The sequence below is a fragment of the Sturnira hondurensis genome, unplaced genomic scaffold, assembly GCF_014824575.4.
Source record: "Sturnira hondurensis isolate 20B ecotype Veracruz unplaced genomic scaffold, ASM1482457v3 Scaffold0008992, whole genome shotgun sequence".
Lineage (NCBI taxonomy): Eukaryota > Metazoa > Chordata > Mammalia > Chiroptera > Phyllostomidae > Sturnira > Sturnira hondurensis.
In genome coordinates this window covers 4,197,690-4,223,861 of record NW_028081623.1, presented here as the reverse complement: position 1 = coordinate 4,223,861, position 26,172 = coordinate 4,197,690, and the positions used below count along the sequence as shown (strand labels likewise).

At 33.2% G+C, this 26,172-nt stretch overlaps 1 protein-coding gene across 2 annotated transcripts in view; it reads left to right on the top strand.

Annotated features, from left to right (window-relative positions):
- The window catches only part of CDK13 (cyclin dependent kinase 13), a 138,836-nt gene that overhangs the window by 101,050 nt on the left and 11,614 nt on the right, over positions 1–26,172 (top strand). For both annotated transcript variants that reach the window (XM_037056525.1, XM_037056526.1), the window contains exons 8-11: positions 8,326–8,427; positions 8,535–8,612; positions 18,999–19,115; positions 19,646–19,777. In XM_037056525.1, coding sequence (XP_036912420.1) covers positions 8,326–8,427; positions 8,535–8,612; positions 18,999–19,115; positions 19,646–19,777 — 429 coding nt within the window. The remainder of the gene's footprint in view (positions 1–8,325; positions 8,428–8,534; positions 8,613–18,998; positions 19,116–19,645; positions 19,778–26,172) is intronic.

Genomic DNA, 26,172 nt, shown 5'->3' with positions numbered 1-26,172 from the left:
TTTCCTTTCCATCACTATTGGTTTCCTATGCATTTCCCTTCATTTCACTTAGTTTAGCCTTCATTTGTTCCTCTAATTTGTGACTAAAATCGACCAGTTCTGTGAGCATCCTGATCACCAGTGTTTTGAACTGTGCATCTGAAAGGTTGGCTATTTCTTGGTCACTTAGAATTATAGGCTCTGGGGCTTTGAGTTCTTCTTGAGCCATATTTTGGTCCATTGGCACCTGTTACATATAAGGAGTGGAGCCCTAGGTGTTCACCAGGGTGGGGCAACTCAGTCTCTGGGTTGTGATGCTGCATGTCAGGGCGGGGTCAAAGAGGAGCAATGGTGGTCCCCTCTGCTGCACGGTCTGTCTTACTGCTGGCTCCCCTGCTGGTTCATCGGTCCGGTTGAATGGTTCATTGTTGTCGGACTTCCATATAGTTAAATTTTCTGTGTTTTGGCTTCGTTTTTGTTTACTAAAACTTTGTTGTCTTTAAACTTGGTTTTGGGAGAAGGCACAGTGTTTCCACCTACGCCTCAGTTGTGGCAGAAGTCCCTGTTTTTGGTTTTTAAGTTTAAAATTGTTCTAGAGCTTAAAAGTTTTAACCCTCATTTTGCACTTGAGAAAACTGAGATCCAGACAGGATTGAGTGACTTTAAATATCAAAAAATATTTATTGGTAGAGTCAAGATTTTTAACTCCCAGTCTCTTATTCTTCCTATAATATCTAATAGTGCCTCCTGGTAGAAAGGGGAAAAAAATGAATTGTTCTAGGTGTGTACTTAATCCAACATTCCACCTGAAATATATCTTCTTGAGTGACTAAATTTCAGTGTCTGTTCTTAAGGGGGAAATTTTATTTAAGGATTCTATCTCTTCAGCTGGTTAATTGAGATTTCACTGTAATTACATTGTCCTTTCATCATGCAGTATGTGTCTGGCAAACTTGAATATAAATCCACTTTTTTTGTTTTTATGTTAACTTTTAGTAGATGGAGAACAGCTAAATACCATTTTTCATCTCAGTTTCCTCCCTCCCTTCCTCCCTCCTTCCTTTCTTCCTTCCTTGAGATCATTTTTTCATTGTTTTCAGAGAGAGAGGAAGGGAAAGAGGAAATGAGAGAGAGAGAGAGAAACATCAATTCAAGAGAGAAAGCATCTATTAATTGCTCCTGGATCAGGGTTCAAAGGCACCCAGACCAGGGATCTAACCCATAACCATTCAGTTGTGGGACAATGCTCCAACCAGCTGAGCCGTACAGGCCACAGTTATCTCAGATTCTTTTCATGCATACATTTTTTCACATTGAAATAGATATATTCCAGAAGAACCAACTGAAGAGCCGAATTTTATCTTTCAAACCTTTTAAAATGGGATGTTGGGTGTACAATGAGTGGTATTTCATTGAGCCATGGTCCTCATTGCCTTGCTGAACTGATATGGGAATTTTGAGCTCAGAGAAGTAAGAACTTAAAAATCTCATAACTGTGTGTTTTTATATAATATATACTGAAATTTTCTGCTTAATAAAATTTGTAAGAGCAAAATCTGTTGTATCATTTTGTTTTATAAGTAAACATTCTATCCTGCAGGGGTTTATATGGTCTTCTAAAGGTTTTCTTTTTCATATTTGAATAATTTCAGTTTCTTTAAAATTTGTTAGAGAACTAGGCTTATTTTAATAGAATGACTTTAAAATACATATATTGATTGAGTGAAATTTATGATATAACTTATTTCTAACATACTGAAACCTGCCTTTAACAGATTTTACTGTTATCCCAAGTTTTTTTAGCTATTTCTTGAAATAAAGATATAGTAAATGATTTTTGATTCATATTTTTTGTTATTACAAGCAGAAATGTAGGGCTTTGCCATAATACATACTCCTCCAATGTTACATCACTGAAGTATTTCTAAGCAATTAGCTACAGACGGAATATCTAAAGTGTTTAAGAAATTATCACAGGGTATATTTGTTTTAAAATAGAGCAGATTTCATCTTACCACTCTAAAAGTATCAACCACATCTCTTATTCATTTGTGTGTGAATATCTTTTATTAATTTGAGAAAAACTAGATGGAGTTACAGCTGGTATGGAGGAGTTGAACATTGAGGGTATGTGACCTATATGGACCTCCTCTGTCATGTGTACTACAACATAAAGTATGACAACTATTGGGTTCGAATTAGGAGGAAAATGATTCATTTAGCCTTTCAAAAGTCATTTTCTCATTTTGAACATCTGTATTCATACTTTGTCTCACTTGGTATTGGGAAATATAGATCTCTGGGACAGAGGAGGGTTTTTTGTCACATTTCTTAAACTGGTTCATTTTTCAGTAACTATTTTAAGTCTAACCTTTCCTGTGACTTTAGACACAATAATATGCCCTCTTTGGAGTTTTTATTTTACCAGGTCGCTTCAGTGGTTTTCCAAATGATGGAGTATCTTTTTCTCTATATGTGACTATTCCATATAAAAAAAGTATGTGCTTTCACTGTAAGTTAAAATTAATTTTATTTTCTAGAGATAACTTAGCACATTTACTTTTTTTAATGAAAGGGATATAAAACTCTTAGGTCTAAATGGGGAATCTTTGGCTTTAGTCCTGGCAGTACTGTTTAATTCTTCACAAATTATTTGTAAAGAATTGGGCAGGTCACTTAATCTTTCCATGCCTCATTATTTCCAGCTTTAAGATGAAGGATTTAAAGTTACTAAAATCATTGTTTATAAGGTATTGAAAAACATCTTTCATGGTTCTAAAAATTAACTGTGATCAAAACATTTTAGAATACAACATCGCCACCTAGTGCTTTTTCATAAAATTGCCATTAAAAGAAAAACTGAATTACCCCAAAGCTCTATATATAGGTGTAAATGCCAGGAGAGAAGTGTTGCCTCTTTGTTACTTGTCCGAGGTCTAGGTGAGTTTATATTCATGATAAATTTGCCTCCTTAATGTAGTCCTATTACTCGTGTTCTTGTCTTTTCACTCAAACTAGAATTGGGACTGTATTTTAAACTTTTGTATTTTATATGTCCTAAAATTTAAAATACAGTCATAGTAACTGTTTTATTAATTTTTATCTGGCAAAGGGATATCCTAGTCTGGAGGACCCTCCTGGTATAGATTAGTTCAGGGAGCTTTGGGATTCTAGGGTAATACAAAGGATCTTCTGGGAGACCCTCAAAAATATTGGCGCCATGATAATATAAAACATCACTCATAATCTGAATAACAACAAATAATGTGACTAAACAAGCTTCAGAAATTGAAATCCCATTTAGTTCAGTGATGTAACTGTAATTTAACAAGATTAAATTGTACTTCTTTGGCCCTGAAAAAGTAGGTAACATTTTGATCATACAGAATGGGAAAGGTAACTTACTTTTTTAGGGTACAATGTTACCACTCATGTCAGAGAAGTCTCATCAGTTACCTTCATGCTGAAGACTTACATATCTGAATTTTAATCCTTGATCCTTTTTCTGATATCTGTGTACTTGTATGTTTACTGGACATATATCTCCTCTTAGATGATTTAAGTGTTTTAAACATATTGCTACAAGACCTATCTTCACATCCCCTTGAAAAACCTGTTTTTTTTCCTTTATTTCCCGCTTTAGTTAAAGGTATTCAATCATTCGCACATGTAGATATGTTGCATATAGACCATTGCAAAGGAAATTTAATTGGTTTTCCTGCCTCTGGTCTTTTTTGTAATATTCATTTCCTCTGCCAGTCTTACCAACTACCATCCCCTGCCCCCAGATAATAGCATTGTTGAACTATTTGCACTTCTCTAAACAAGCTGAGCTCTTGACTAGCTTTGTTACTCTATGTAAGTTGTTTTCTTTTATATAGAATTATACTTCCCATTACCTCAATCTGACAGATTTTTTGTTTTTTCTCTCCAGTGTGCAGTTTTTGCATTACCTCCTTTGAAAACTTCCATGAATCCCGCAGATGACAGTGGCATATCTTCCTTTCTTTACATGTCCAGAGTACATTATTCATTATTTTGTCATACTTAGAGTTTATTATTAAAATTTATATCTAGTATATTGTCACCAGACTTTAAGTCTCTAAACAGCTACAACCATGATTGGTTGGCTGTTTGATCCAGCCATCTGTTAGTGCTTAGTTTTAGTGCATTGTCTAGCTTAGAATTATAGTAAATATTTGTTATTTATAAAGAAAGGAACAAACTTAACTAGCATTTGTGCATGGTGCTCTATCACATATAGTTTCCTATCACGAGAAGTATTTTAAGGGAAAGCATCCTGTGAGATGGGTGGTGTAGATATCATTATTCTTATGCACATTTTATAGACAATGAAATTAAGGTTTAGCAAACTTAAGTGTATTTCCAGGATCATACTGCAAGTGGCAGAGCTAAATAAAAATTAAACTTGAATCTTTTGGCAGAAAGGCTGTTTATTTTCATTATACCAGAGTGCTTCCCTTGTTAGACTCTGGATCTAACCTTAATTACCTAAAAAGTGTCTCAACAGGTAGAGAGCTCCAGGGGCCTCTAAAGTCTGCTTTGGAGATACATGGCAGTTTTGTTAAGAGTTCTTTTGTAGCAAATAGTCTACTGAACTTTACTCTCTGGTCTCTTGCCTTTCACATATGATATTTTATTTTTGTCAAATGATGTGTGATATTTCCATTTTTAAATCTCCCTCAAGGTTTCTGATAAGTTTTATAACTGAGAAATAGTTTGATAACACCAAGTATTTAAAATTACCTGAGATTTCATATGAAAGTTGTATAAGTAAAAGTCTAATGATGTTACGTTTTAATATTTTGTTAGTCACATTAAAGTGTAGATGGTTTAAAATGGAAAGGAACTGTTTCTACTTTTAGGTGTTAGTTCCCAAACTATTCCCAAGAAATAGTTTCTGCTTTCTTAAAAAAAAATGAAAAACTGTTAATGAGGTTTACAGATGAAGATATTTAGTAGAAATTGAAATTCACAGTATATAATGTTGAGGCCATTGTTTCTTGATCTTTACAGAGATTAGTTTTTAGCCACCCAAGAGTAACAGCTTATTGGTATTCCTGGGTTTTTTTCCTAATTTAATGGAAAAGGGATTTGTGTGTGTGTGTGTTGGTTTTGCTAGGTGATGAAATTTATTGCTTGTAATTTAACTTCAGTTATGAGAATAAATTTTGTTGGTTCATTTTCTATTTTTAGGTTTCCCTTTTTAAAGTGTATTAATTTGCTCTGTAACACCTAGGAACATGATCATATATTTTTCATGCCTGTCTCTTTTTTCAATATGAATGAAACCTGTGTGTGTGTGTGTGTGTGTGTGTGTGTGTGTGTAGAGATTGAGTAGACATCTCTCAAGAATGTAATTTTTTTTAAAAAATCCGTGAGAAAAAAGGAAAGCATTGTATATGTGATGTCACATCAGTTTGTGTTTTCTTTTTGTGATGTAAACAGGACCATCTTTAGAATGTTGACAGTGGGTAGTCAACCTAATAGACCAAGTTTGAAATGTTCATTTTTGAGAGATTCTAGATTTTCATTTATTTGTCAGATTTTAAGTGATATATTTTCATAGTATAATAGTAGAGTAGTTTTCTGGGATTTAAGTGTCCTCAGTTCAAAACATAGTTTCAGTACCTTTTACTTTGTGTCCATATGTTTGTAAACATAGCATCCTAATCCTAACATGGAATATTTTCTTGATGATACTATGAATTTTCTTTAAAGATTTTATTTACTTATTTATTCTTAGAGAGAGAGAAAGGATGAGGGAGAAAGAAAGGTAGGAAAATGTTGATATGCAAGAGACGCATCACTTGGTTGCCTCTCACACGCCCTCAACTGGGGACCTGGCCCACAACCCACATGCGTGCCCTGACTGGAATCATTCGAGTACCCTTGGATTTCCACACCAAACCCACTGAGCCACACCACTCAAGGCTACAAATAATTATTAACTGGGTGATTCAGTTGGCTTTATTTTACCTCCACCTACCTTGGAATTTACTTTTATGATTAAAGACCTTTTTATCTGCACACTTTCTTGATTATGTGTTGTTTCTTTTATCCTTACCTGATTTCTGAGGGAAACATTGGTTGCCTCCCATATGTGCCCTGACTGGGGATCAAACCTCGACTTTATGGTTTTACGGGACAATGCTTCAGCCTACTGAGCCACACTGGCCAGGGCACTTTTTCAGTGTTTGCTTCTATCGCATTAAACAAAAAGGTAGAACATGAGATATGGCACCTATTTTTTAAAATTTTGGAATACCCCATCAAAAGCTTCTTCTTGATTTTAATAAAATAATCATTTTTATTATTATCTGTTAATGTTAACTTTTAAAAGTTTATTACAAACTAGTTCAAAAAGCTTACTCAAAGTATGTGTTCTAAATGTTGCCTAGAACTTGATACTCTCATATATATATATATGTAATATAAAGTAATAATCTTATTTAAATATTCCTTTTTCAGTAGAATTTAGTAACCTTAATTTGTGTAATTTCCCCACAGAGTTCAACATGCTTCTTAAAAAATTGATAAGCATTTTTTAAACATAAAAAGATTTTTAAGTTAACTTTTTACAGATAGATTTATATTAATTTAAATATTTTCTTGAGACTGTAGATATCTGGTTGCACTTGAGTAACAAGATCATGGGCTCCACATACTTATGGACACTTGAGTTTTAGAAAACTAGTCATCATGATTTTCACAGACTTTATTCTTTTACCCAGCTAGCTAATTCATGTATGTCACCTACAGTTGTAGGGCCTTATATACATTAATGTGTCTGCCCAATGCCCAGCATTGTTCTAGGCTTTTTGTGGGGGTTTCACAATAAAGAATGGTCTCTGGGGTTTTTTGACTTTTGGGGAAGGTGGAGAATACAAAGTACAGTGTTTAATACTATGGTTAGTATGATGGAAATTTAAAGATGTGAAAATAAATATAATTTAAATAGAGATTAGACTTTATGGAGATGGTTGTTAAAAGAGTTGTAGGATTTAAATGAGCAAAATAGGGAAGAGATTTCAGAGTTAAAGGGAATTAGGCACAAAGGGGTGAACGTATTTTTAAAGAAAGATCAAGTCCAGCTTAATTAGAGTAGCTATAGTTTAAAAGATCTTATTATATGGAGATGAGTGATGCTGGTAAACAAACAAAAGCCACTAAGAAAAGGACTTGAATAACGTTAGAAAAATCTAATCCTAATTTGTTTTTGAAAATATGCATCTTATACTATGCTTATTTTCACAGTTTATACCAAGGACACTTACTTTTTTCCTGGCTTTGACACACTGTTACTGTAGTTCTGTATGTGGGAATGCTGTGATTGATGGCCTATAGTACAGTGTTCAAATTATTTGGAGAAATTTGGCTGGGTGGGGGCAGAGTAGACAGGCTGGTGAGGCCCTATGCTATCTGGAACTTCAGATCTACAGTTGGCAAGAGGGAATTGCCTTATAAATTATAAACTCCTTTTCCTTATTCCCAAAACTGGTCCAGATCTAAGCCTCTCCCTCAAGTGGAATAGAGCCTACTGGGGAATTTCCTATGATGTGGCTTTGATGTCCTTGCTATTTGGAGGATATCCAGAAAGAGAGTTTTAGAATTGATCTAAGGCCAAAGTGATTGCCCTGAAGTATATATCCTAAACACTATCAGTGGAAGAAGAACTACCTCTAACTTCTTAAGACTCTCATTTGTGTAAATCAGTGGAACATGGTCATTTTCCGAGGATTGAAAACATTTTGCCAGAGAATTTGTACAATGTGGTTCTTTGCAACATAGACCTCAAATACTACAATCTACATTTCTATGCTTTCTATTCACATACTAAAGTAGATTGAAATCAATGGAAGACTGCCAAAGATATGCCCAGTTGAGAACTTTGATAAGGTGGTTCCAATCTGAACTGTGTCTTTACTGCATATTAGTAATTTGCCAGATTGGGTCAAAATCAACTTCCTTTAAATCACTTAATCTCTTATGTTTATTAACTTTATTAATCTCAAAGTTATTGTGGAAAGGAAAAGCATTATTGAACAGTTGAATTGATAGATATTTGACCAAATTATAGTAAAAAGCCAACTACTTTTTATTTTTATACATTAAGGGAATTTTTCAGTTAATCACGTTGCTCTCAGATGTATTTTATGATCATGTGTTAGATGTTATGGCATGTCTGAATTTAGTAGGCATGTGAAAATAGTTCTAGTCAGGATTTGGGGGGTACTTTGATCATCCATAATAATATTTTCTAAGAGAATATCTCTTATTCAACCAGATACTAACTCTAAAAAGTTGGTTTCTTTTTTTTTAAAGTCGGCCATATACTAACAAGGTCATCACTTTGTGGTATCGTCCACCTGAACTGCTACTGGGAGAAGAACGATATACACCAGCTATTGATGTATGGAGCTGTGGGTAAGATAGGCTTACTGATTAGTTTAATTTATTTGAAATTTTTCTTAGTGAAGTAAAATCATCATTAATTTGGTCATGATTTTATTTTATTTTATTTTTTTCACTAGATGTATCCTTGGTGAACTCTTCACTAAAAAACCTATATTTCAAGCAAATCAGGAACTTGCACAACTAGAATTAATAAGGTACGTTCAAGGTTGTCATATTTGCCGGGTGGGGGTGGTTGTACTCTATAGGAAATTTAAAATCTTTCAGACTGTTTTCAGGAAGAGAATAGCATGGTTCTCTTCAAGGGTCTACTGATTGCAGGATGGAGAGGAAACATTAGAATGCAGACACTTGTAAAATTAAGGATCTTAAAGTCCTTAAGTCTTTTGTGATTAAGTCAAAGGGCTTTAGTTCAAAAAGATGAGACTGAGAAAAGATCTTATTATATGGAGAAAATGAATGGTAATTTTTTTTACGTATGACAGGATGGAAGAATTAATGTTTGGGAATATTGTAAAGAAATATTCTATTTTATATACATCTGTGCATACATGTTTATGTATATCTATATATGTATGTACACACAGCTAAATATGTACATCTATCCACTAGCATAGGTCTTCATTATTTGGAGCCTTTTAGATTATAGATTTAGATTTATATTTAGGTTATAATTATATTTAGATTATAATTTAGATTATAAGGAATTATTATACATTAGCCACCTTTTCCTTCATCTAATTTTTTAAAATAAGTTAATTTTTTAGAAGAGCTATTTTCATATATGAATATAATAATGTTAACTTACAGCTTGTAAGATTTCCATGAATGTTTGAAAATATGGATGAAGACTTTTTGAAAAGATATTGGTAGGAGACACAGGTACCAATATACTATGAATTTTCCCTTCAACAGACTTACTGTATTAATAGATGTTTTCCATTCCTTTTGTAAATAATACTAACTTAGGTAACATGGTAACCTGAATTGTTCTAGCTAGTAGGCTACCACTCTCTAGTAACTCTAATAATTGTAAGTTACAAAGAAAAGTCATAAAAATTTAGAAGACACTCAGATTATTTTAAATCCTTGATGATATGTTATGGGTGTGGTTTGTACAAGAAAGCTAATGCAGAATTTCATTTAGTGAATTGTCTGTTCAAGAGAAGATCTTTGCTCTATGTCAGGAGATTGGAGAATAAATGTCTATTTATAAATTTTCAGTTAAAATAAAATGTTTAAATTATATATCTGTGTATCTTTTTTTTTAAGTGACTCCCTCTAACCATTTTTTAAGTTTGTCTATTGCTTCTCCTAATAGTATTGGATACTAGGACATATATTAAAAATAAGTTCCCATTTATTTACTTCTATACAATGCAAGCACTGTTGTAAGAATTTTACCTGAATTGGCCTTATTTAATCTCTATAACAACCCTATGTCTTCTTTTTAAAGTTAAGAAAATGGGACCTTATAGAAGTAAAGAATTTGTCCAGGGTCAATTAGTGTGGTGACAAAATTGAGATGGAAATATATAGAGTTTTACCTTAGTATCTAAACTTTTAACCAGTTTTCAGTACTACATAGGAAATAAACCTTTCTGCAACTTTTTAAAAAGTCCATATGACACAATCACCCAGTTGATAAAGTTTCTACGGAATATCAGTCCAAAATTCTAAAGGAGAAATTAGCCAATTGTGTCCAGCTTTTCATTAGAAAATTAACTTGCAGAAAGTCGAGTAAAGTTAATCTCAAGAATACAAGGATATTTCAGTTTTAGGAATTCTGGTTTTATAACTTCATTTTAATAGAAGTAAAATGCCTATCTTGATAGGTGTTGAATAGGGGTTTGTAGAAATTTAAACTGCTAACTAAGGAATTGTAGAGAGATAGTTCTATAACATGATAAAAATATGTATCAGAAAATAGAATCCTGAATAATATTTAGTGGTGAAATGCTAGAAGTAAAGACAAGAATGAGAAAAGTTTTCTTCTAGTATTGTTATTTAAGACTATTTTAGAAGTACTAACCAATTACCTAATAGGATTAGAAAAGGGATCCAATAAGAGATACAGTTAATGGAAAGATGAGGGCAGTATTGTCATGTTTGTATATGATAACATTGTGTGTATGCATGCATGCATACAACAAAATCACCTGAAATACCTTAAATAGAAAGTTGGGTAACGTGAAAGTGTTAAGAAAATGTCTCTGTGTGTGTATATACAAAAATGAACTACTATATAGTATATACTAATACATACTAAAAACAATAGCTGTACAAAATATGAAACAGTAATAGTCAGAAACATGATAGAAAAGATGCTTTTTAACCACCACCGTATATACTCCAGGAATATTGAAAACTATAGTGTCCCACTTAAAATCGCTAAGAAGATTTGGATAACTATTGGGGAGGCCTATCTTGTCTTTGGTTAGGAAGCCTTAACTGTTCTTAAAGATGATAATTCATCCTATATCATAATTCTGATGAGAATTTTAGAAGACATTTTTTGAAATAATGGTTGATTTTAATGTTCATCCTGGAGAGATAAATATGAAAATAACCAAGAAAATTCTTAAAAAGAAGGAAAATTTGGCATATTGTGTTAAAACAAAATTATAGTAACTAATAAAGCTATTGTGTACTCACACAAAATACATAAATCATTGGAACTTTGGGGGAAGTTCAGAAATAAAGCAAGCTTTTATGGACCTTAGATTATAAGACGAAGACATTTCAAGTCAGGGGGATTAATTGAACAGTATTTATTGGTTGCTGGTTGTGTGCCAGTTGTACCCTCAGTGCCTAGTAATTGGCACACAACTTTTTATGCTTTCTAGTTGGAGACATAAAACAAACAGTAAAATTTCAGGTGGTTATAAGCATAAGAGGATAAAAAAATGATGGGATGTAGTGTTGTAGATAGTAAGGGAATGTCTCCCATAAGGTGTCATTTGAGCAGAAATCTGAAAGAAATGAGCGAATAGCAAAGTAAAAAAAATCCTAATAGAGTGTACTTAAGTTATTTTATGAGCATGTTAACTCTGAATCATATAGAGAAAGAAAGAACTCTGTCCATCCACTTACTGAGTTGGCCAAAAAGTCCATTTAGTTTTTTTCTGTAAAATACAAGACATACTTTTCATTTTCAACAATAACTTTATTGATTTGAATATTTTGAGCCATCTCCCACTATTGGCTTCTAGTGGGTCACAGCCAGTAGTGCTGCTAACATTTTCCAACCCCATAGCAAAGAATTACTTGGCCAAAATGTCAGTAGTACCAAGAAACTTCAGAAACCACTTTTGGCACATTTGATCAGTCACAGCTCCTTCTCCGTTCATTGCACAAATCTTTCATATTTCAGTTGCATTTTTATCTTTCTTGAAATAATAAAGCATAATGTGCCAAAAACGTGGTGTATCTTCTTCCCTCTTCATTATTAAAATGGCTGCACAAAATTGACCAGTTGTGTAAGTTTTTTGTAATGAATGCTGATATGACAGCTGCCAATAATACAATCTAACAAAATTGTTTTGAATGAAGTTAAAGACAACTAAGCACTACTAGAGCCATCCTACGGAAGAAAACTAAACAAACTGTTTTGGCCAACCCAATAAAAAGGAAATGGTAGATCTGGAAATATTGTCCTGGAAAAGCAACATAATTGCATGAAAAGAGCAGTTTTCTAGGAGACTATATTTGATTTGATCCCATTTAGGTAAAAAAATACATCAAGAATCTGGAATTGTTTATCTCCATGTGGACCTGTTTTACTTTCTAGTTTATATGTTTCAGAATATTTTTGTTTTGTTGGTAAGATATCAAACATTTATTAAAACAGAAAGCAATGATACAACTTTGATTCTATAGCATTATTTTTAAAACATGAAGAGAAAATGGAAGTTTCTGATCAAAGAAACTAGTCTCCCTGATTTGAAAGAGGCAGCAGAGTATATTGAAAGGGGTGGGCTTTGGAATCTTACGGACCTCAGTTCTAATGACCTCTCAGCTACTTCCTGCTCTTATGACTTACGGTAAGTTCTGTAATGTTCTAAGTTTGTTTCTTCACAAGTGAAACAGGCCTAATAATATGCTTACTGTTGAAGAAGTAAATGTAAGTTTCCCAATACATACTTCTCTCCCTCATCTTATTTGCAGTAATGCTGTGATATTACTGCCATCTAAAAGAAAGCCTCAGGAATGATGAGGTCTAGAATTTGTATTGCAAAAAATATGTGTGAAGTGATCAACAATGGAATACTAATCAGAATCTGTCTTAAAGAGCTTTATACTACTACAGTAGTCAAGTAACATGACTTATGTAGATTACAAACGCTTTTGTGATAGTAGAGCATGACTTAAAAAGTGATGGCAAAAGAGAATGAAAAGCAAAAATGAGGACAAAATGGAAGGAATGAGGGAAAAACTTCTCACATGAGTCAGCGCTTTTTAACTCTAAGATTTACGGCAGCCGGTAAAAGAGCCTTAATAGAAGACACTCATAATCAGAATGAGAAAAATCCTGCTCTCTATCCAACCTTCTCCACTACCGCCCCACCCCCCACCACTATTTCTCCAAAAGCCTCAGGCCTAGGTGGTAACACAGGTGAAAGTTAAAAAATTTCAAAGGCACAGGCTCTGGTTTTTTCAGAAGGAAGGAAAATTCCCATATTTTGAGAAGTGAATCATAAGTCAATAGCATAAAATCATAAATCAATATCATAAAAAATTCTGTAGACTTGTGCTTGTTAATTGTTTTCATCTGAGAACTTCTCTCCATTTTTAAAAATTATGAAGGATCCCAGGAACTTTTGTTTATGTTGGTTGTATCTACTGATAGTTATTAGAAATTAAAACTGAGAAAATAAAAGTATTTTTAATTCATTAAAAAATATGTTAAAATGGCATCTAAAATTGTAAAAAATATTTTCCAAATGTAAATAAATCTTGGTGAAATCAGTACCATTTTTATATTTTTACAGATTGTTTAATCTTTGCCTTAATACAGTATACTTGGGATCCTCATGTGTGTGATCCACTGTTGTCACTAGTCTTTTTGGATAATTCTGCATATTCATTTTTGAAATTGCACTAAATAAAAGGTAATCTTTTACAGGTTAGATAAAATGTATAGTCTGAAACCAAACCAAGTAATATTTTATACTGTAATATATTAAAATCCATTGATATCTCTTGAACTCTGAATGGATCTTTTACAACTATGATGATTTTATAAATTATGTGTATTGGTCATTTGGAAAATATTGTATCACTGAATTGAGCATCTCTTCGAAATGTAACATTTCATTATATTATTTGTTATCACCACTAATCTCAATCAGAAAAGCCTTTAGGTATTTATTGTGAAGCTGTCAGTTTATGATGTAGATAATAAGTTTTCTGGTATTTTGATTTTCTCCTAAAAGCTTGAATTGTATAATTGACAACAAATATTGCTGTCATCTTCCTTGAAGTAACAAACTGACCTTGTTCATATTTGAGAAAATGTCTACAGATACTCAAGTCTGAATGACCATAGTTTGTTAGTTCTTGCAGGTAAAAAAGATGTTGCATGAATAAAGAAGCTACTTCAGCTTGCAACTCAAATAATTATATATGCTTCTCAAGACAGCTATCAGACCTGTTATATAGTAGAAGTGCTTTACAAATATTTCTGTTTTATCACAGACTATTAAAAAGAAGTATACTCAAGTGTTAGTGTTTCATAACATCTTTTTTTCATTACTGCTTCAATAAATACATTCTTAGGTGAAACTGGCTTCCTTCCTGCCCTGAGATTGTGTGGTAGTGCAGAGTAATTATTTCTGTTGTTGGTGTCACTGCCCTGAATCATGCTAAGGTACTGTTAGTGTTACCCACCATTAGCCTTGCATCATCAGTATAAAATCAACACATTGAAAAAGGCAATAATGTCTCAGTAATACCTTTAACCTGCCGGACCTTTGCAACATCTAGGGGACACCCAGGTGTCTTTGTACCCCTATATTGAACACTGCTTCTGTATAACAATATTATATGAGTATTGATTCAGAACAAATTAACAAGTAGAATACAGCATTATACTAAAATAATACTACTTTTATTAGGCCCAGGTGGTATTTCTTGATTAAGTAAGGATGTAAGGATGATTAAGTGTTAGGAAATCTCTTAACACATAGAAGCCTAGGGAAGAAAATGCAGATGATTATATCACGTTTCTAAAAATCAAACTGATAAAAGTTAAGTATCCTTTAAATATTTTAAGCCACAAAAGTAAAACCTATAGTGAAAAGGAATAAATGAATGCTTCCTAAACAGGACATGTATATGAATTTGTATGTGTCTGTAAATATCTTTTTTAAAAAATATTTTATTTTATTTTCTAAAGAGAGGGGAAGGGAAGGAGAAAGAATGGGAGAGAAACATCATTGTGTGGTTGCCTTTCATGCGTCCCCTACTGGGGACCTGGCCTGCAACCCAGGCATGTGCCCTGACTGGGAATTGAACCAGCGACCCTTTGCTTCACAGGCCCATGGTCATTCCACTGAGCTACACCAGCCAGGGCTCTGTAAATATCTTTATTATGTATTGTGTATTTCAAACCGAAGCCATCATCTTTCCCAGTGGTAGACCAATGAAAGTACTCCCATTAAAAAGAATTCATCTGTAACAAGCCCTGCCTGGTGTAGCTTAGTGCATTGAGTGTGGGCTGTGAACCAAGGGGTTTCTGGTTCAGTTCCCAGTCAGGGCACATGCCTGGGTTGTAGGGCAGGTCCCCAGTGGGGGCCACATGAGAGACAACCACACATTGATGTTTCAGTCCCCTCTTTCTCCCTCCCTTCCCCTCTCTCTAAAACTAAATAAATGAAACCTTAAAAAATACATTTAGAAAAATCTGTGACAAACAAAATTATCCAGTATTGTATAGCACATCATTATCATTCTAACATTGTTTAGAAATTGCTATATAATGTAACATTATATAGTGATAAAGAGGAATCATTAGAAAAAGTAGATGAATTCTTATTATAGCTAATATAATTATAAACCTGGAAAACTTCAAAGAAACAGCTACTAAAACTGTTAGGAATCATGGGATCTCACATGGCCACTTAAAATTTTGTATGTCAAATTCTAAGCTTTTTCTATAACAAAACTTTTCTAGTTCATACTAAGGAAATATAGTAAGGGGAACAACACATTGAAAAAAGTGAAAAATAGAACCCATGACAAGGAATACAAAGATCTAATTGAAGTAGTATATGTAAAAATGAAAGAAATATAAAAGTTTTTCTGATATAGAAACATTAAGTTTGTAAGAATAGCTGTCCTTTCTGAATAAATCTACAAATTCACAGCAGAAGTTGAATCCCAATAGGATTCTCCTACTTTTGGAGTATGGTAGTATTGATTCTACATTTTATCTGTAAGGAATTCTAAAAGTAGTAATTAGAGGAATGGGTAGAGGAATTTGTCCTCTCAGCATCATAAAAAAATATAAAGCCTGCCATACCGTATTGACACCAGAATATTAAAATCCCCGAAATAGACCTCAGGTATTTGGGGTTTAGCACATGATGCATTTTAAGACATCTTCAGTAAATGATTTGGGGGGAGCTTGTTGGCCATCAGGCACAAATGTTGCTAATATACAGTTATCATCAATTCCTGTCTTCTTCCCTAGTTTCTGGTAACTTTCCATGCCTCAGTATGTGTTCCATCCTGTGTGCTGTTACCAATTAAATAACTTTAGTAGTACTTAGATGTTTTCCCACAACACATATAATAAAATAATTAAAACTCTTTAACTAAGAGGTAATGAAACCAATATATATTATAAGGCTATTAATGGGCCAGATGATAGCTCATTTAATTTCACAGCTCTAAAGTAAAATTAATCTTCATTTTACAAAAGAAGAAACAAATTCTTTCATGATGTAATTTGACAAGTATCACACAGACAGAATTCAGTTCTAAAGTTTGTTTTCAGAGTTTGTTTTCATTATACAGTTGATCCTTGAACAACATGGGGGAGTTGAGGCACTGATCCTGTGTGCAGTCAAAAATCTGTGTAGAACTTTTAACTCCCCAGAATTGAACTAATAATAGATTACTGTTGACCAGAAGACTTACTGATAACAGAAGCAGTCAATACATATTTTATCTATATTATATGCTATATTTTTACAATAAAGTAAGCTAGGGAACAGATGTTATTAAAAAATCATAAGATAAAACATAGTATTTATTGAAAAAATCTGTATAAATGGACTCATGCAGTTAAAACTTGTATTGTTTATGGATCACCTTTAGTTAGGCAAGCTGCCTCTTAAAGATATATTGCATGGCCCCTTTTTATCTTCCAGATAAACCTACCTGAGCTCTAAATCCCTCCTATACTGATATCTTTTTTTTAAAATTTTATTTATTTATTTATCTTTAGAGGGGAAGGAGAGAGGGAGAGAAACATCAACGTATGGTTGCCTTTCGTGCATCCCCTGCTGGGAGTTGGCCTGCAGGGAACTGGCCTGCAACCCAGGCATGTGCCCTGACTGGGAATCGAACCAAGATCCTCTGGTTCACAGGCCCGCACTCAATCCAATGAGCTACACCAGCCAGGGCCCCTCCTATACTGATATCTTTATTCCTTATCCCAAATGTTTATACTTGACTAATTCCATGCCTTTGCCTGTGCACTTTTCTTCACCAGTAACATATTTCTCTTATTCCCTTTCCCACTTTTCTGTTGTTTAAGGGACATGGTTCCCAAGCTATAATTTAGTAAGAGAAACATACATGTAAATAACTAAAATATAAAACAAGATGAAACAATGTCAAAAGAAACAAGTAGCATGCGAAGAGTAACCTGATTGATTAACATTGGGGATACGAAAGACTTCTATGAATGGAATACTTTTGATATGAATCTTGAGAAATGAAAAGCATTCAGGTAGCATCTAGGGAGAAGGAATATGAGCATGGATGTGAAGGCATAGTTGGTCTTTGGGTAGAGGTGAATTGGGAGGTGAGACTAGGGAAGGCAGTTTGGGACCAGATCATAAATAGCCACATTCCTATTTGGCCTCCTTTCCTGAGAAAACCATTGTACTTTAGAGGAGTTTGCGAAAATTGGGTTGTAAGGAAGAAAAGATTGGGAATGGATAAAGTAGAAGGTTCTTGATACCTTTTTAAAGCTTGGGCTTCTAAAAATTCTAAACTATAGAACAATAGTTCCCTCTTGTCCGTGGTTTCAGTTTCAGTTATCTGCGGTCTGAAACATTAAATGTAATATTCCAGAAATAAACCATAAGTTTTAAATTGCACACTGTTCCTAGTACTATGATGAAATCTCACATGATCCCACTCCTTCCCATCTGTGTCCACGCTGTGTAAGGGTGAGTACAATACAACAGATATTTTGAGAAAGACCACATTCGTGTTACTTTTATTATATAATATTATATTTCTTCTATTTGATTATTATAGTTGTTAATCTACACTGTACCAATTTATACATTAAACTTTATCATAGGTGTGTACGTATGTATAGGAAAAGCATAGCATACATAGGGTTTGGTACTATCCATGGTTTCAGCATCCACTGAGGGTCTTAGAACGTACGCCCCATAGATAAGGGGGATTACTGTATATTGAAACAAAAAGCACAGTTTGAGTGACATACAGCTTAAATGTGAGAAGCTGTCTGAGCATTCTAAAGCTGAGCTTTAGAATGGCAATTGTAGCTGTCAAATGCTTTCATACATGTTGCTGCATGCATTTATATTTATGTATAAAATATTTTTACTTTTAGTCACTGATGCATGGACCTTTTTACATTTAAAGACCAGCTGATCATTTTATATACATTGTACATTTATCCTTGGGATTCAGTATACTCAAGTTAAGCATATTTAACCCATTTTTTAATCTATACATTACCAAAATCAGTTTTTTAACTCTTTACCAGGTAGAGTTACCTATTTATTATAGCAGTTCTTCTATAAATTATCACAAGGATTTATTAATACAAAAGTAAGAGTTTCCGAGATATAATCTACATAACGCATTTAAAATTTATAAGTACCTTGAAATCTAGCACAATTTTAAAGAACTTGTGTGATTCAAAGGTGTTACTTTTAGGGTCTTCCTGTTGACAGAATTCAGCAGTCTTTACAATATACTTACCTTCTTGAGTATAGGATATTTGTTTCTGCTATTACTGCAAATTTCATTATATTCATTATGAGAGGTAGTGACAGGTACCTAAAAAAAAACAGAGAAAGACATAAACTAAACTCTAGTTCCTTAATTTATTGGCATAAAACCTCTTACTTTGGTTCAAAACATTAGCATATTTTGAGTGTTCCCCATGTTTTAAGGTTTGATTTGGTGAATAAGGTTTTCTTTCTAGGAACTGGAATGTTTTAAAACAAGTAATTAAGTTGGGATAACTAAAATGTTTAGTGAAAATCTCTATACTTGTGTCAGGACTTAAATGAGTTGATGTTTTGTAAAGCAGTTGTATTATTTTGTGTATGTAGTTTATAGCGATGTACTTCTTTTTATGTGTTTAGCCGTATATGTGGGAGTCCGTGTCCTGCAGTGTGGCCCGATGTAATCAAACTGCCGTATTTCAACACCATGAAACCAAAGAAGCAGTATCGTCGAAAGTTAAGAGAAGAATTTGTTTTGTAAGAAGGGGATGCTTAAACACCTGTATTGTACTGAATTTTTCTTTTTGTTATTTGTTGTGAATTCTAAATGTCACTGCTCTGTTGACTCAAGAGTAGACCTATGACAATTCTTCTATATTATTTTATTTTGAGTTTCTGCTTCTACATGTAATTTACCATTTCACTACCATAGGGCATTAGTGGTTTGATTTTCTGTGTTAGATTAGGTGCTTACAGGAAAGAACTTTAATAGTATTTTAAATTTTAAACATTTTTCAAGTTACTTGAGCTCAGGTTTTTATTTTATTGTTGGAAATTATTCTGTTCAGTTCTTAATTTAGTCACAACAGCTAACTGCTCATAAAGTGATAAAATATATTATTTTTGTCAAAATTTACAATAATAGTTACAAAATATGTAAAAATATTTTTCAAAGGACTCAAGTATTGTAAACATGTTATAAAATGCTAATATTTGAAATAAGCTTCTAAAAAACATTAAACTTGTTTCAAAGAACATGTGTGACTTTTGTATTCCTCTCATGTCAGTATTCCTGCAGCTGCACTAGACTTATTTGATTACATGCTCGCCTTGGATCCTAGTAAGCGCTGTACTGCAGAACAAGCTCTTCAGTGTGAGTTCCTGCGGGATGTGGAACCATCAAAAATGCCTCCACCAGAGTAAGTGACTTTATTATTATTAGATCCCATGTATAAAGAATCTGGACAGTTTTAATAACATCTGTATATAAATGTCAGGAGATTTTCCATTATTAAGTCATAAGAAATAAAATAAGAAATAGAATAACAGTAAAACACATATTTTATACATCTAGAATGCAGAATCTTGCTTAATGTTCAGCTAATCATAGGACTAGCAAATATAGCCTTCCTCTAGCCAAGTTTATTGATGTATTTTAACTCTTAAGAAAATATTACTGCTGTAGCTTATTACCGTATTGCCCATACTACTGCTTATATTACTAGTTGGTATTGCTAAAATTTTGAGTGCTAAAGTTAAACGTTTTTTGTGTCTAAGCTTTATAGACCTCTCAGGTGGATGTTATTATTATCATCACCATTTTACAGAGGAGGAAGCAGGCACAAAGAGGTTAAAAAACTTGCCCAAGAATACAAATATAGTAATAGGTGGCAGAGCCAGCTCTTAAATTCGAGTTAGTCCAATAAGAGAGAGAAGTTATGAAATATTTCTTGGCAAACTATGTAATAGAAAATTTTTATCATTGGATAGAATAATATTCGTATCAAAAGCCTTTATAGAGTAAGTTTATTATCTAGTGGTGGGGATATGGAATGCACAGAGTTGGAGAGTCAGAACAGCGAGGTTCTTGAAATTTTACTCTCTTGCAGCACCTGTAATTTCTCTAGAATTAGATTTGGGAAAAGGTGAGACAGAGCAGTTCATTTGGTTCTTCTTGGTAGGATCTAGAGACTTTGTAGGGACTTCCTCAATTTTAAAATGATGATGTGCATCATAAAAGCAAGACTATCCCTATAATAAAATATTTTCATGTACTACAGTTTATATATTACAAATGAACAAACATGGGCTTTGGAGTTCAGATCTTGACTTTTCCACTTATCACTTAGATTGGGCTTCCTGTATTTCTGAGGCCATCATATTCAGCTTCATTAAGTTTTTGCTGTTTATGAATAGCTTTTGTGGGATGATTTGAAAGGCATTGAGGATATATCATCTGACATGTTGAGGGAACTGAATTATTCATTGTTGAATTAATTCATTTAAAATTTTTTAAATTATTTTTTTTTGCTTACCAGTAGCTATCAGCAGTCTCGAAACTTTGGCTCTAGTATCCCTTCAAAGAATTTTTTTCAATTTTGCGTTTGAAAAATTGTCTAATTTACATTAAAATAGAAAAATAATACAGTGAACATTCATGTATCCTTTATGTAGATTTACCAGTTATTAATATTTGGACACAGACACAAATGATTTATCACTCTGTGTAAACTTTTTTTCTGAACTGTTTAAATGTTATATTGTAGAAGTGACACTGCATTATAAATGATTCACATGTATCTGTAAGAACTGGGACTTAATTTTGTGTAACTATAGTATCATTATAAAGCATAACAAATTTAACATTGTAATATCTAATAGTCCCATTTCTCTAATTTTTCCTATAGTCAAATTATAGCTATTATTTTTTTATGGCAGTGGGGAGTGAAGAATTTATTCAGAGCTTACACATTTCATTTAGCTTTCATGCCCCTTCAGCCTTTAATTACTCTTTGGGGAGGGTTTTTATGACATTGACATTTTTAAAGAGTTGAAGCTAGCTATTTTGAAAAACATTATAAAAGTCTAGCTTTAATTGCTTTCTTATAATCAGAATTAGAATATCTTTTGGGTCGATTCCCAGTCAGGGCACATGCCTGGGTTGCAGGCCAGTTCCCTGCAGGCCACCTCCCAGCCTGGGACGCACGAAGGGCAACCATACATTGATGTTTCTCTCCCTCTCTCATTCCCTTCCCCTCTAAAGATAAATAAATAAAATCTTTAAAAAAAATCACATAACATTTTAAAAAAGAAGAATATCTTTTGGGGTTGAGGCAGGCAAGAATATTAACTAGGTAGTAATGTGTGCTTCCCTACTGTATCATATCAAGGGGAACGTAATGCAGTTTTTCTCCCATTATTGGCTGTGGGAGTTGATCTTACGGTTTAAATAGTACATGTGAAAAAATTCTGGTAAAACTGTGTCAAAGTATATTTTTAACTAACATTAAACTTTTTAAATCAAGGGTTTAAATACACTTGCAAAAGGTGTAATTTTCATTGTATCATAAATGTTGACACTTAAGTGGAGCAGTTACGTCATTCTTAAAAACATATTCAGTGGAATCAGAATGTCTTAACATCTTTATATTCACCAACATTCAATTAGAAAATGTGTGAAGAAACTCTAACAATTTGACATTGTTCATTTTTCATTTTTAACTTATATTGATTCTGCAGGGGTTTATTTTTAAGTCCTCACACAAGGGTATATTTATTGATTTTAGAGGGAGAGAGGGAGAGAAACACCAAACTGTTGCTTCCTACATGTGCCTCAACCAGGGATTGAACCTGCAACCTAGGTATGTGCCCTGACCAGAGATTGAACCCGCGACTCTTTTGGTGTACGGGATGATGCTCCAACCAACTGAGCCACCTAACCAGGGCATTCTTCTGCAGGTTTTTAATGCAACATATATTTTTGCTTGAAAGTTTTATATTGATAATACTACTACACATCTTTAAAATAAGAATATGTATACATATAAATAGAAATTGATTTTTAAAATCTGACTGACTACACAGCTCTTTCTCTTCTTGATGAATTTGTCATTGCAAATATTAATAGTACAGATTTCAGTTAAGAAAAGAAAGGAAAACATTAAATTTTATTGGAAATGCAATGTAATGAAATAAATATGGCTGAGATTTTTTCCGTGTAATTTGCATATCTATCGATTCATCGTACTTATTCTAGAATGAAACATAGTTCCACATTAATTTTAGTTTTATTGTGAACAAGCATTTGAGAATAAGTGGGGTTTTGTCATAGTTATATCACTGAATTCTTTGAAATTCCTCCATATTATACCCCAAATCACATAGTAATCTATCATCAAAAATTATTTTAATGATCTTTCAGATGTAAACATATGATTTTTTTCTCCTTTAATTTTTTGACAGTAAATATGTGGAAACTGCATGACTTGCCAAAAGATATGTTACTCAGTCATTAATCATTTAATTTTTTAAATTTGGGGAAAATAAACCAAAGAAACTTTATGAATACTTATTTAATCCACTATACTTACAAGAGATTAGAAAGTCAGTATGTAATTTCAGTGCTGCTTTACCAATCAATTTTTTAAATTGTATTTTTATTACATTTTTAAAACAATATGTTTTTGTTCATACCTTGGAACTGTAGATGTATCCCATTCAATTTATGAAAAATGTCTGCCACATAACCTAATTAGAAACACTGTTCATATTGTCAAACGTATCACCTACATTTACTCAGTCTTTATCAGAACATAGCTGGGGTTTTTTTTTCATTTAAAATAAATGTTAAATGCGCATTTTGGTGAAAACTCTGTAAATTAGTAGTAAGTTGTGGGGTACATCAAATTTTGTTAGATACATCACTAAAGCAGTCAGTTGTAATGATTATGTCAATGTAATATTTAAATTAAAAGTTACATAAATAATATCATTTTGTAATATGTAATAGTTAAAATTACAAATTATTTATGTACTAAGGACTATGAAAAAAGGCCTGATATTCCTTCAGGAAATATGTTTATGTATTAAACTGTTCTGATCGATGTGTTAGGAATAATCAAGTGAGAGTAGGTTATAAAAAAAACACAAAAATAACTGCATTAATTGTATTAGATGTTCTAATTTTCTGATGTATTCAGTAAAAAGAGAAAAAGTATAGCTGTTAAAAAAATAAATCAGAATGGCAGCTAGGCGATAACTTTAATTTTTCTTAATAGCAACTATAAAGCATTAAACAATTTATAAAATAAAATGTGATCAACTTTATTAGAATATTTCATGAGGTGGTTTGATAAAAAATAGCTTTAAGCTACCATATTAAATGATAAGTGTTATCACACATGAATATAGTGCCTATGTTCAAGCACTTACATAAGTTAACATATATTACCTCTACCCCACAAGGTATTATTATCTCATTTTTAAAGACAGGGTGACTGGGGCACAGAGGTCATTACTTGCCTCATGAGACATAATAAGTAAGTGACTGAACCAATATTTGAACCTTCAGAAAAGTACATAAAAATTTATTCATCTAGCCCTGGCTGGTATTGCTCAGTGGATTGAGTGCAGGCCTGCAAACCAGAAGATCGCGGTTCGATTCCCAGTCAGGGCACATGCCTGGGTTGCAGGCCAGTTCCCAGCAGGGGACGCAGGAGAGGCAACCATATATTGATATTTCTCTCCTGTCCTTCCCTTCCCCTCTAAAGATAAATAAATAAAATCTTTTTTAAAAAAAATTATTCATCTAAGAAAAACAATCCTGCTTTATCTGTGAGTCAGTATCACCTATACTGTTTTATTGTTGTAATAATGTTTATCTTAACTGGAGATGAGTTTTAAAATCATCCATGTAGAATACCTTACCTTCAAATTACCTTTTAGTGGAATTTTTTGCTTTATTCTCATGGGACTCTTTCTTTCACAAGTTCTGTGCATTCCCTGAACATTGGGATGGAGGAAGTGAAATCACTCCAGTTACTGCAGTACAGCAGTACTGCAGTATATCTGAATTCAGAATATTCCAACAGAGGCTAAGGCTACAATATACATGCACAAAGGCACACATGCAAAGGGAGAGAGGGACAGAGAAGAGAGAAAGGAAAGGCTTTGGCGGGATTATGATGCCTTATAGCTTCCCAGTATCAATATTTCAAATTGTCCCTTTGTTTGTTACTCCAGGAGGTTTTTACACGCTGAGGCAATGCACCATAGTAAGATGGCTGAGAGGTATGCCTTCATTTTGTTTTTGGACCTCAGGTGCATAGACTTGGTTTAATCATAATCCTTGTGTCACTCATCATTGGTCCATGCATGGCTCTCTTTTTTTTCTTTTACTTATGTGATTTAATTAGTTATTTCAAATGGTATTGATAAGCAGCCATGAGCGTGCCAAATAAAAGCTAGAATCTTAAAAATAACCTACTTTAATTACATCGTACCCTCTCTTCCCTTCCCCCTGGTCCTATCCCTGACATGCCTTCCTCCACCTGAGGTAACCATCATCCTTGTTTTCTTTTGTATATACTTTTGTTGCCATCTATATGTACTCATAACAATTTATATTTTTAAATTTTAGTTTTTAATTTTATAAGGGTTGTCATGCTGTTTATAATCTTTTGGGAATGACCTTGCTTTACTTAATATTATATTACTTCGCTAAGAGTCAACCATATTGTTGCATATGCCTTTATTTTATAATATGAGATAAGAGTAATTGCAAAAGAGGAGGCATTAAGAATTTACTGAATGTGCAGGCCATGCTCAAAGGTCAATTTTAGGAAATAGGACATGTGGATATAGAAATTCTTTTAAAGTAATTCCAAGTATACCGCCTTAGAAAGTCTTCATGTACCCTTAGAGGAAAACATGTACAGGTCATAGACTGCAGATATATCACCAGGTTGGGGCTGTTCAAGGGAATTTGTAATTATTCTGGGCAAGTTTATTAACCTTTCCAAGCCTTAATTTTCTCATTTAAGTAGATATCATAGTAACTTCCCATTGGATTATTAGGGTAAGAAGAAGATACTTATAAATCAAATATTTATGTCTTTAAGCAAATGTTATTCTGCATTGTTGTCAGGCTTATGAAATTACATTCAGGTAGAATTGTTTCAGAATTGAGGGTAAGTTTGATAGTTGCTAGTCATTCAGGACTCTTTGTTGATGAGTAATGAGCCTAGATTACCTATTATTGAAACACCTCTAAGCCCTGGCTGGCGTAGCTCAGTGGATTGAGCACGGGCCTGCGAACCAGAGGATCACGGTTCAATTCCCAGTCAGGGCACATTCCTGGGTTGCAGGCTGGTTCCCTGCAGGCCAACTCCCAGCAGGGGATGCACAAAAGGCAACCATACATTGATGTTTCTCTCCCCCTCTCTCCTTCCCCTCTAAAGTAAATAAATAAAAATAAAAAATAAAACACCTCTAGCATTAGTTTAATTCTAGATCATTTGCTTACAGAAGCAAATATGAGGGTATTAAAAAGATAAAAGTTTTTACTAGAAATTTTTTTACAAATGTTATGTCCTACCCTTTAGTACTTTTTAAACCCTGCATCTAATTTCTGCAAATGGCATCTCTTTTGCCTTTTGTTTTGATGTCATATTCAATATATTATGTACTATGATAGAATTGGCTTTGAAAGATTGCACCAAGGATAACTGTAACCTACTTTTATGACCATACATTATTCTTCATTATAGTTTTAATAAGTGATTATTTATTGATTGGTTAGAAACCATAAAAAATA